Here is a 12,278-nt window from a genome sequence, read left to right on the forward strand (position 1 = left end):
GCAGGGTGGTCCAGGCCCAACAGACCTCACGTAACCTAGTACATCGAAACGTGGATCTCCAGCAAGGGCATGGTGAGGACATCCTCTCTTAGGGTGGAAGAATCATCCGCTAGTGAGCCAGGGTCCCAGGGCCTCCAGAGGCAGGACAGAGGCTCTCTCCAGCAGCCTGTAAACCGACACATGGGAAAGTGTCCCCCAGCTCTCCAGAGAACAGACTGACTCGATCACATCTGAACCCCCCCCCCCACCGGGATATTTGGATTTAAAAAGCAGAGATCCCATGTAGGTTTTTTCCGACTCCCCAGAAAAAGCCATATCACATGATAAATAGTCCTCTTGTCTTCCTAAATTAAAAGGATTAAGCGTCTTTTAGAGAATTCTCTCCTTCAGGGCCATGTGCAGAAATTTATTCAGTTCCATATTGTCACGATCGCAAAACTTCAGGGAAATAAGAGACAGTATGTGGGAAGCATGTAGTTGCTACACAAAGGGCACAACTGTCTGCTTTTTGCTTGAGATAAAGGGAAGACTGCATGTCAGGGAATTCATCCGGATTCTAAAGGTGAGCACCGGGTCACTTCCTGTTGACACAGGAAGAAAAGCTTCTGGTTTGTTTGCTGGAAATCTCTCCACAAAGTCAGAAGGTCGCTAGTTCACACAAGGATGCCTAAGTCACACGAGTGGTTCAGTGATTTGACGTGCCTGAAATTCCTCCTTTTTACAGACTGCACAGATGCTGGGAGGGCTTCAGCTTTGAAACTGGAAAACAGCAACCCCTTCGTGCACGCTGCCTCTTTGGCCCCTGCTCTATGACCAGATGACATTCCCCGGGGTCAACACTCACCCTGTGACCCACTTCGCCAACATCACCACCATCGCCACCTCCTCGTCTCCAGAAGCCTCCCACTCACAAGGATTTCTGTTCCATTACCTTGTCTCTTTCTTTTCCAGATCTATCACTAACTAAAACTAACTTGTTTACTTTTTCATGGTCCACCTGTCTCCCCCTCAACCAGAATTCGCTCTCCTTAAGAGCAAAGTTCACATCCACCTCCTCCGTTGTCCCAATGTTGACAACGCTTGGCTCACAGCAGATCATCGGTGGATAATCGATAAATATTCATAGTGTTCATGAATAAACTGAAGTGTGTCTACCATTGCACAAACAGTTTTTCACATCCGTTTTCTTTTCACATTGACTTGGCTATGCTGTCTAAGGTGCCCTGGTCATGAAGTATCCAACTATCACTGTAGGGAAGCGCTTACTCCTTTGCACGTTCATTCAAGGTGCGTTTATTTTATTGAACGCCTATCATGAGCCAGGCAAGCACCAGGCATCCCCACAGGAATTCAGTGGTGAGCAAAACAGAGTGCCTACCTCATGAGCTTTCAGTCCAGTGGGGCCAGTGAGGGAGCAAATACGAACAAAAGAGCAATACAGGTATGTGATTATGACCTTGATAAGTGCTAGGAAGGAAAAAAAACTCATGCAGGGCTTCTGAGGAAGTAATGTCTGGGCTGAGACCTGAAAGATGGATTAACTAGGTGAGTTAACTACGTGAACTTGCGAAAGAGTGATTAGGGTTAGAGTTAAGAACAGAGTTAGGGGTGGAGTAAGGATTAGGGGAAGGAAAGGGTAAGGTTAGGGAAGATCTCTTCCAGAGAAGTCTGCATGCGTTAAAGGATCAAACGGATGCTGACCAGGAGTGAGTTGATGGCTGCCTAAAATAGGGTGGAGAACAAAAAGACAAACTGGAGATGATTGAGGAGGTAAAATGGCAAGACTTGGTTTGTCCCTCAATGGCCATCTATCTGGTGGCTGGGGCATTGACTCCGGCCTTCTCCCAGCCTGGTGCCTGTAAGGCCGTCCATCACCAGCAACCTGGCTTCTAAAGGTGGAAGCAGCCATTGAACAGTCCAAGTGCTTGTGCCAAGTAGGGTTGGCAGATGAATGAACAGGGGGCCCAGGTGAGCACCTGCCTCAGTTGGTGCTGGATACAGGACTTAGCGGGAGGATTCCCAGAGCCCTTGCATAAATGGCTGTGGGCAATCAGGTGTTTACAGGAGCCCAAGAAGATGCCTATTAAAGACATGAACTGTATCCATGAGAACCCATGCTTCGTAGGTAACTGTTGCTTTATACAGCCCTACCTGCAACCCATGCGGCTAAGAAAGGAACGTAGGAAACAACTGGCCCCAACTATGAACATCGTGGTTTTTTCCCCTGCTTTTGATCAAAGAAAGACTCCAATGAAAGGGAAAAAAAAATAATTAGAAAGTTAGAACCTTATGTAATGAAATTTAAAAGAAAACTTTTGAAGCTAACAAGCAACCATGGGCAACACTTCAAAGGGTCCAGAATCAATGTTTGTCAATAGCAGTTTTGCATCCTTTATCTTTCATGAACATAGAGCGTGATGTTATTAGGAGCCTATCCATGCCTTAATTCAGTTTGAGATTTGATGAATCAGAGCTCTATTAATATTCTGTTCAAATCAGCGATGTCGGAGGCCGGTGGCAGAAATCTCACCTGATCCTTCAGCTGGGATGCTAGTTAACCATTGGAACTTCTGCACTGAACACTCGACAGCACCCTCCCCGCTCCCTGCTCCCCACTCCACTGCCCACCAGGAGCCAGGGGCACTTTATCTCTGCCGCTTTCTTTGGAGACTTTCTCTCCAGAAAAGAAACCACCCCATGACTCAGCCCAGCCCCAAAGTTACCATTTGTTTAATCAAGATAGTTGGTTTGCAAAACATTAAACATTAAACAGTATTTGATGCCTAGTTAATAATTTGCATCCTCTTCATTTGTTCCTGAATCCTTGGAGACTGACATTTTGCCCCCCTAAAGGCATAGACAACAAAAGAAATTTTATTTAGAGCAAAACAAGAGTTCTTAAACTACAAAGATGTTTGCCAGAATGTCTGATCTCCATGTTCTGCTGTTAGTGGTTCTGGCGGGAAAGACAGCCTTCGGGGTAAGTGTTCTTTTCAAATATCTATAGTGGAGAGACGCTGGGGTTATTAGGAGGACCAAACCAGCCGGGCCAGGGACGGTGAGAAATTTTATCTGTGAAAGGCTGGTGTTGCCAGGTAGGATATGCCCTGATTACAAGCAGGTCTGTGATGCTGGTTGCTGTTAAGCGGCCAGTTGCATGGAGCCATGCAATTGACTTGAGCCCTCTCGGAGCAAAGTCTCCCTGAATACTTTCCAACTAAGGGGATCGCAGTAAGAAAATCTGCTAAGGCAGGGCGTCGTGATCGGGCATGGATCTCAGAGACCCATTTGGAAAGCCAGTGAAAGCCTCGAACTCTCTGCACATGCTGGCACACATACCCCAGGTGTCCAGCCATTTGGGGTGACATTAAGGCAAGAATCTCCATGCTCTGGCCCTAAAGGAGAACCCTGCTGGATGCCAGTGATCCTGGCAACAGGTTTACTTAGATGGATTCGATTTGGAGAGAAGCTTTGTGTGCAGTAATTTTTCTCTTATCACCCTGTGACTGTGGCTGTAGTGAACGGGACAGCCTGAGCAGGGGCCCAAGAGAGGGTTGTGGTGAGCAGGGAAGGAAAGTCTTGCACGGGGGACTCAAGACACTTGGGAGCAGATGAGTTGTGGAGATGTCGGCTCCTGCTGTGTGCCGTTGTGGTCCACGTGCATTAGCTGGGTTTCTGTGGGCCCACGAGAGGGCGATCTCACCAGAAATCACACCTCCTGGAGTTCCATGCTGGATGTGGTCTGGGCTCGGGAGCCCAGGGTTTGAAGCTCAGATTTGCCACATTCTAGCCACAGAACATGGAGCAAATAACATCATCTCTGTGGGCCTCAGTTTCCTCTACTGCAAACCTAGTGATAATCTCCCACAGGTTTGGGGAGGGTGACACTCAGTTAAATAGGGTGATGCATGAGGCTTTCAATACATGTCAGCTCCTTTCCCTTAAAATTTTCAAAGTGAACACAAGTTCTATATAAAAATCAGAGCATGCGCCCCTTTGTTGGGGGGTGGGAGGGTTGGTGTCGAGGACAAGCAGGGGATGAGAACTGAAATCACAGTCATAACCTCTTTATCTGATTAAACACCTTTCCATCTTATTTCCCATTTTACCATGGAGCTCTTCCTGCAGAGAACAGATTAAATACCCGGTTTTCTGATTAGCATGCTTTAAAAACGACAGACACCCACCTTAGCCCCAGATTGAGCTGCCAAGTGACTTACCTCTGAAAGGGTTTTCTTTTCCAATGATGACTTTTGTGTGTGGTGTGGCCGCCATCACCAACTGTGGTCAAACTCCCCGCATCATTGCTGTTGGATGTCTGGGGCCAAGACCCAGCAGAAATACCACAGGTCTAGAGAAAAGCTGTGGAAATTATCAGAGGTTTACTAGGGGCCCAGAGAAAGTACCAGTTAGAAAGAATTAGATCCTAAAGTTTGCAGGCAAGGTAGAGAGCTGGCACAGTCTGTTTGAAGTTTAGCAAAAGATAATGGTCCCCCCATGTCCCTTTTTTGCAAGCCCCAGTGAATTTTTAGGGTTAGCAATGAAATTATAAGTCAATAATGGATAAAAGAGAAAATACAAGACAGCCTTCAGGCAATGAGCTTAGTCAATTCCAAAGAGAGGATTCAGGGCTTTGGAATGCTTTCTTACCGCCAGACAGGTGGGTGGGAGTGTGGCTTGCGTTCCACGGGCTAGTGCACAGACATAAGGGGGAAAGTGGCCGGTCACTCAGTTGCTTTGGAGAGTTTGGGGCATTATCAGGAAGGAAGGAGCCACATAGCCAGATGGACTGAGTGGCCTCTCCTGCCCCATGTAGCTAAAAATAATTACCAACTGTTACCATTTAATGAGAAATCCTGTGTGTTAGGCTCTATGCTTTTGATGGATTGGTTCATCTCCAGAAGGACCCTAACGGACCCTAGGTACCGTCATTGCTTCCAATTTATGGATAAGGATCTGGGTAACACACCCTCGAGTCATACAGCTGGGAAGTGGCAGAGCTGAGTCTCAGACTGTGCTAGTGTCCTTCTGTCTAGATAAGGCCTCTCGCCTGGGGCCCTGACTGACGATGAGATTTCTTTGGTCCGCACAGCTTCAGGGGCGTGGTCCTTCCTTTAGGATGGGCCTGCTTGCAGGGTGGAGCATGATGGACCCCATGTGCTCCTGAAACTTTGAAGAAAAGCAGCCACAGGGTCTCTGTGTGCTGCCCGTTGGAAAGATGCCTGGTTATTCTCTTATGAATTCAGATCATGGAGCAAACATTATGGTGACTCCTCTATGGGCTCATCCTTAACTTAGATTTTTATCCAGATATCCATGACCCAAAAAGGTGTAGGTCAAATATTATCGCCACGAACTCCAGGAGATCATTCATAGCGCCTTCCTAGTCTGGTCTAGATGTGTTTTCCCTTACTTGTCGGTTTTGAACACCCATCCCCGGCACAGCCTTGTGTGGTTATCCCCACTTTAGGAATGAAAAACAAGCCCAAAAATGCTGAACTAACTTCCCAGCCCGGATGAAGACCCAGCTCTGACGACTCCTCACCCAACACATGAGGCCCGCCCAGCTGTGTGAGGGATGTGCCCGGTCCCCAGGGCTTAGACATCTCTCCTCACTGTGGTCCTTAGGGTGATCTGGGGTGCCACCAGGCTCAGCCATAATGGAGTTTGACCTCCTTGGGGTCAGAAGCCAGAGGACAAGGCTTGTCAGCCCTGCCCTGCTTCTCTCTGCCCATCCCCCACAAGGGGCCTTACAATTAAAATGTGTGTTTGCTCCCATTTCTTAGCTTTTTAAACCCTTGAGTTTAAACCCCCAAACTCTGGAACTCTGGCATCCTTCTCGGTTTAGAGCCACAAAAATGTTTGCTGAGACCAGAGGCTGCAAGTTGTCAGCTCGGGGGGATACGTTCTGCTCACAGCTGAGCCCTGTTTGGCAGGTAAAAAAGTTCATCCTGAAGAGTATTTTCCTTTCCTTTCAATTGCTTGGTGACACTGGAGGATCAGAACATTACACATAACAATCCAGCCCTCCCCTTGCTCCAGCTTTTCTTGAAAGTGAGACATTCCAGTAACACGGGGCTCACATCCCTGTGTGGCACCAAGGAGAGGGGGAGCGACTGCTTCATTATGAGGAGAAGCTGAAGCCCCCCAGGTCCCACAGACCCCAGCACCCTCCACTTTTTGACACTGTCCCCGCTTAGGACTGCACATTATCCGCCTGGTTCTACCTCGGAAAGAGAGAGAGAAACAGAGAGAGAGAGAGAGAGTGTGCACGCACTTGTCTGGTTATTGTTCACGAACACTGTGGATGCTCAAGTATTAGAGATAATTTTGGATGGTCAAGTCAAGAGGCTGAGCATCTGATTAATTCCAGCATCCAAATCTGCCTGGTCCCCAGGACAAAACAAGGCCTTTGATAGAAAGACACAAGCCACCCTTTCAAAGCCTCAACGCTCCAGAATGTCAGAGTCTCTCTTTCGGGTCTAGGAGCCAGCCCTCCCTCTTGCTGTAACCCACAGAGTCTTATGGAAAAGAGGGGAACTGAATTGCCCTGCACATTCTTACAGATTAAAAAAAAAAAAAGAAAAGAAAAAGAAACACTGATTCCAAGCCCAAGTCCAACTCATGAGCTTTGGCAGCGTCCACTGGTACTTAGGGAAATCAGGTCTCAGGAAATCACATGTGTATATAGGCACAGATATATTTTTACTTTAAATTCATTAGGGTTTTCTAAATGCAAAACAATTCTGCTGTCACAGAGAAACAGCATGGCAGAATATTTGGCAGCCGGGATTTTAAATAAAACATGCCTTTTCTTCATAATTAATATAACAAGGGTTCCTGGCTTAGGACTTGGCAAAGATCCCAGGAAAAATGGGGGGAGGGGGTTGGTGTGACGTACTTGTGACCCGACAGACAAATTCCAGGAAGAGTCTGTGCTGAGCAAGCTCTCCTCAATCACTCCACAGTTTGTGGGAGAAAAAAAAACTCAAACTCATTGACAATAGTGGCTCATAATTACAATCATAGCAGCGAGGGTTTAGTAAGTTTATTAGGACTTTACCAAGTGTCAGCTATTGTGTACTTTATGGTTATTATCTCATTTAAAGCTTCTCAATAGTCCCACGAGGTAGAGACCACAGTCATCCTCAGGTTACAGGTAAGAAACTAAGCTTTATAAACGTTAAGTAATCTGCCTCAGTGGCTGCCCTGGGCGGTCACGGAGCTGGGATTTAAACTAGGTCTGTCCAATGCCTGTTCCGTGCTCACAACCACTGTGGTTGTGGTTGCCATGCCAGACACTTCCCCAAAACAAGTGAGGCTTTCCAAAAGGGTCAGTGGCCTCAGACTCCGACTTCAGGCAAGAGAAGAAGCCACTCCTACCTGGAGGCTTTTTTTAACAATCTCTGAAGCTTTCCTCTCCAGCACCAGAAGGATCGGGTCTTGCTAGATGGCTAACCAGTTGGCTCAGTGATTTCAAAACTTTAGCCATAAATGAATCCATCTTCAGAAATTTTGCCAAAGCCCAAACTGGATTCTTAGTACTTTTGTTAAACAGATTCATCTTTCCTCTACCTAAACAGATTAATTTTTAAAGGAAACCATCACTACTGTAAACGGGAAAAATCAAAGAAAATGAAACAATGCCATTGAATTCTAACTGGCTGCAGCTGTCATGCTAACACTCCGAGCTGAAGCCTGCGTTCTCCTCGTTAGAAGGGGAGATTGGCAAGAGGTTGATTTCAGGGACTTAGCGGCAGCGCCCCAGTCTGCCTCTGTGACGGGACTGAAAGAGCTGACAGCAAAACTCAGAAGGGAATGACTTTTTCACGTGGTGTTAGGATGTGATGTCGCTCCCTGGCCAGGCACTGCCCACATCAGCTTGGGTACCAGCAGTGGTTCAAGGCCCACACTGCAGATAACACAGAAGTAGAGACAGCTTCAGGGGTGGAGTTGGTTCCCATCGGTGGGAAGTTACTTTCCGGAGAACCCCTGGGCTGTTTGCTGAGGCCAACTGGCCAAGGAGGTGAATCTGGGGGCTTATATCCATGTGGGGGGGGACTCAGGCTCAACCCCAACCCGCTCTTTTGTTTTGTTCATTCATTTGCCTTTTCAAAGGGCTCCCAAGGGCATGATCACATCCAGAAACAAGTGTTTGTTGTTATCCAGCCTCCTTACCCTGGATGATGTCACTCCCTAACCTTCAGCCCCCTCTCCCCAGGTCCCTGGGGTGACCCATTTGTACTGATATTTCTCACAAGTTCTTACCCAAAGAGTAACCCATTGCAAATCCTGTACTCCCCCTGCGTAGACAAATCCTGACCCAAACATTGAGTTGGGTGAGCGAATTCTTACTTTTATAACTGGGGAGACTGAGGCACAGAGCGATTCAGTAATTTGCACAGGAGCAAATCTAGGCTCACCAATCTCCTTGGCCAGGCAGTCCTCACCTAAGAGAGACCAAATCAAAGTGTGGCCAAGGGCAGAGCCACCTGGGTGAGGGTTGAAAATGCATGTCTGGGCCCACTCCAGACCTCTGGAAGCACAACCTCTACAGGGGGTGTCCAGGGATCTGAACTTTTATCTAAAGCTCTCCAGATAAAAATGGAAATTCTCTATATAAAATAGATACACAACAAGGACCTACTGTGTGGCACAGGGAACTATATTCAATATCTTATAATAACCTATAATGGAAAAGAATCTGAAAAAGATGTGTATGTGTATGTATGACTGAATCACTTTGCTGTACCCCTGAAACTAACACAACATTGTTAATTAACTAGACTTCAGTTTTTTAAAATGGCAATTCTCAGGGTCTGCAAAGGGGACCCTTCTCTCTGCCCTGGCCCATCTTTGCTGGCCTCATGTAGCTGCAGTCCAGCTCTCAGTAATTAACTGGGCAGAGATCTGCACAGATGGCTCTGAGCCGGACACAGGTCACTGGCCAGAGTGAGGAGATCTGGCCTGGTGTGCCCCCTGCCCCAATCTGCTCGTGTCACCCTGCTGGGCCTGAGCACCCTCCTCTGCGCGTAAAGGGTCTAGGCCAGCTCCTCTTCACAGCGCCCCCTGGCCATCACTGTGGTCCTGTGCACAGCGGCTCCCAGGCTCCCCAGAAGGAAACCACCCACAGGGCCCGCTGGCCCATGCCTTCTCCTTTGGCCTCTAAATGTCCCTGTGAGAGCTCTCCCTCCTTGCCCTGAGCCTCAGATTAAAGCCAAGCCACAGCGAGGCTGCCAATCCCGGGACAGCGTTGCATGGCTTGTGTGCCAAAAAAGCAAGGACAAGATTCCTTTTGACTACAAAGGACCAAGTGATGCCACTTCACGCCAATTAGGATGGCTAGAACTTTAAAAAAATGGAAAACAATAAGTATTGGTGAGGATGTGGAGAAATCAGAACCCTCATTTATTGCTGGTGGGAATGTAAAATGGTGCAGCTACTGTGGGAAAGAGTAGGGTGGATTCTCAAAAAGTGTGCCTAGAGTTACCGTATGACCCAGCAATTCCACACCTGGGCATCTACCCAAAAGGATGAAAATCAGGGACTCAAACAGGTATTTGTACACCAATGTTCACAGCAGTGTTATCCATATAGCCAAATGATATAAACAACCTGTGTCCATCAACAGATGAATGGATAAACAAATTGTGATATACAGCGGAATATTATTTAGCCATAAAAAGGAATGGAATTTTGATATATGCAACAACATGGATGAACCTTGGAAACATTAAGCATAGTGAAATAAATCCAATCACAGAGGGACACATGTTGTATGATCCCACTTATATGAAGCACCTAGAACAGGCAAATTTGTAGAGACAAAGCAGAATAGGGGTTACTCGGGCTTGGAAGAGGAAGGAAGAGAGAGTTATTATTTAATGGGTACAGAGTTTATGTTGGAGATGATGAAGTTTTGGATATAGATCATGGTGATGGTTATATAACATTGTGAATGTAATTAATGCCACTGAATGGTATACTTAAAAATGGCTAAAATGAACAGTATTATGTGGTATGTATTTTGCAATTTTTGTTCCAAAAAAGACCGAGTGGCTTTGCATAACTATTCATCTCATGACATAGCTTATGTTCGCAGCAGGGCCAGAGCAGGAGGATGGTACGAGGTAGCAGTTGGGCTGGTGACTGGGATACTGGCAGCCCCGTCCTCTGTCACCTCTACTTCTCACCCTAACCTTGAGCTCTTTGTCCAGCAGCAGGGACTGGCCTTTCTGAGCTGTGCACTCTTGTCCATGGCCCGTCTTCCAGTCCAGCAGCTGGAGCTTCGCTTGCCCATGGTGCAGAGGTCTCTCCTCCCCAGCTGTCTTTAGGAGCAATGCTGTCCTCCCTGGTGTACAGTGACATCTGGTCTACCACCAAGTCATGGTAGAGCATTCACAGAGAAAGAGACGAGTAGGATTTGAAACTTGAATCCCAGTCTCTTACCTACCAGGTGAAAGACTTTTCTGCTATTTGTTCACTCTGAGTCAAGCTTCTGGCCCCAAAGTCCAGGTCTTGCCCCACCTCTCCCCCGGCTATTTCCCAATCCTCAGAACATTTTCCATCAGTTAATTCCTGGAACCCATCAATGCAGACTTTTAGCCTCTGCCTTTTTGTTTGTTTGTTTGTTTTCTAGAAGGTTTAGAATTGTGAAAAGTAGGGGAAGAAGCTGAGGTGAAGCAATCACTAGATTAAAGATAGTGCAGATAAAGATTAGAGGGCAATGCCCCGCACACCAAGGAGATTACCTTGTAAATCAGTAAGTCTCAGACGCAGGCGCCCTCTCTCTGTGCCCCGCCCTGCCTTTCCCACTAGCCAACCTCAGCCTAGCAGACATGAGATCATAAGGCATGCTCCCTGGTAACTTGCGGGGAGATTAGCATTGCTAAGGGTTTGCTCCCAACTGGGGAAGGCCAGCGTCCTGAGCCTCGGACCCACTGTGACAGCCCAGTTGTGGAGCAGATGGACCCAAAGTTGGCTCCAGAGGAGTCTCTCCGAATCTGTTGCAAAGCATTTATATTTCCACATGCAAGAAGCGCTATTTCCAGCTCCTTAAGAGAAGCTGCGGCAGTTGTGACCACGTGTTATTTTATCCCCATTGAGAATAGGAATTAACCATGGTGGACTAAGCAGGCAGTGGTTTGTGTGCCTTTCGAACTGTGTGGAGATGTTTGCTAAGATGTGTTTGCCACACTGGCCTGGCTGAGGCTCCCGCTGACTTTTGTACCTTTCCCAGCTGTCCCTGGAGCCCAGTGGGCTTCTCTGTGTCTGCCAGGCCTGGGCTAGTTTGCACAAGCCTTTTGCAAAGCTTTCCAAGAACAGAGGCCTATCTCTTCACCTAGTTCAATACGCTGCCTCTCATAGGGTTAGGCAGCTCTCCCATTTCCTTCTCCATTCTTTCACTACCATGTTTTGTATGCTGTGGTTCCCTCCGGTGTAAGACTGGCTCCATTCTAGCCTGGTTCCAGCATTACTAGCTGAGTTACTTTGCACAACTTAATCTCTGCAAACTTATTTTCTCACCTTTAAAATGGACATAATTATAGTACCTCAGTTATCAAGGAGTGTACAATAAATGAGACAAAATGCACATAAAACACAGTCTTTGGCGACTGTCAGCTCTTAATAAATGTGAATGGAGATCATAGTTGTCCTTTCCTCCTCCTCCTTTGGCATTGATGATCATCCCTTATGGACCTGCAAGTCCCAGGAGCAGGAGTTCTTATCATTTCCCTATCTCTGTGGGAAAACAGAATGGAATAATGGGATGAAAGAGGCAAGTATTGTGTCTATCCATCCTCCCCACCCCCTCTCCATCACCCAGGTTAGTTTCAGGATCCAAATATAGGGCACAAATAACTGGCTATTGGCCTGGCCTTTCCCGTACGAGCCCCCCATATATCCAGCCTGGGGTTCACATTTCACTAAAGCTTCTTTTCTGCGGGTGGATCTGGTGATTCACAAAATGAGTGGGCCTGCTTCGGACCCCTGGGACCCCCTGACGTGCAGCCCAGGCTGCACAGCTGGGCGGCAGCTGCTCCAGACTCCCTGAGAGCCCGCGGGATCTGAAGGGCCCCCTAGCCCGGGAAGGTTCTGCTTTCTTTTGTTTGGTTTCCCTCTGAGCTACATTCAGCTCTGGCTCCAGCTCTAACTCCTGGGAAGGGCACGTCTGCCACCTTCTGGCTATGTGCAGCGCAGCACCTGGCTGTCCCTCAGAATCTGGTTTAGAGCTAAGATTTGGGGCTCTGGCTTTGGCACAGGTCCTGGAGGGCTGG

The 12,278-nt window shown here is 47.6% G+C and overlaps 1 protein-coding gene across 1 annotated transcript in view; it reads left to right on the forward strand.

Moving 5' to 3' along the window:
• Positions 1 to 2,829: 2,829 nt before the first annotated feature.
• Positions 2,830 to 12,278, forward strand: part of HABP2 (hyaluronan binding protein 2) — a 34,304-nt gene continuing 24,855 nt past the window's right edge. The window contains exon 1 of the mRNA XM_010983224.3: positions 2,830 to 2,980. Coding sequence (XP_010981526.1) covers positions 2,912 to 2,980 — 69 coding nt within the window. The 5' untranslated portion in view covers positions 2,830 to 2,911. The remainder of the gene's footprint in view (positions 2,981 to 12,278) is intronic.

This window comes from Camelus dromedarius, chromosome 8 (genome assembly GCF_036321535.1).
Source record: "Camelus dromedarius isolate mCamDro1 chromosome 8, mCamDro1.pat, whole genome shotgun sequence".
Classification (NCBI taxonomy): domain Eukaryota; kingdom Metazoa; phylum Chordata; class Mammalia; order Artiodactyla; family Camelidae; genus Camelus; species Camelus dromedarius.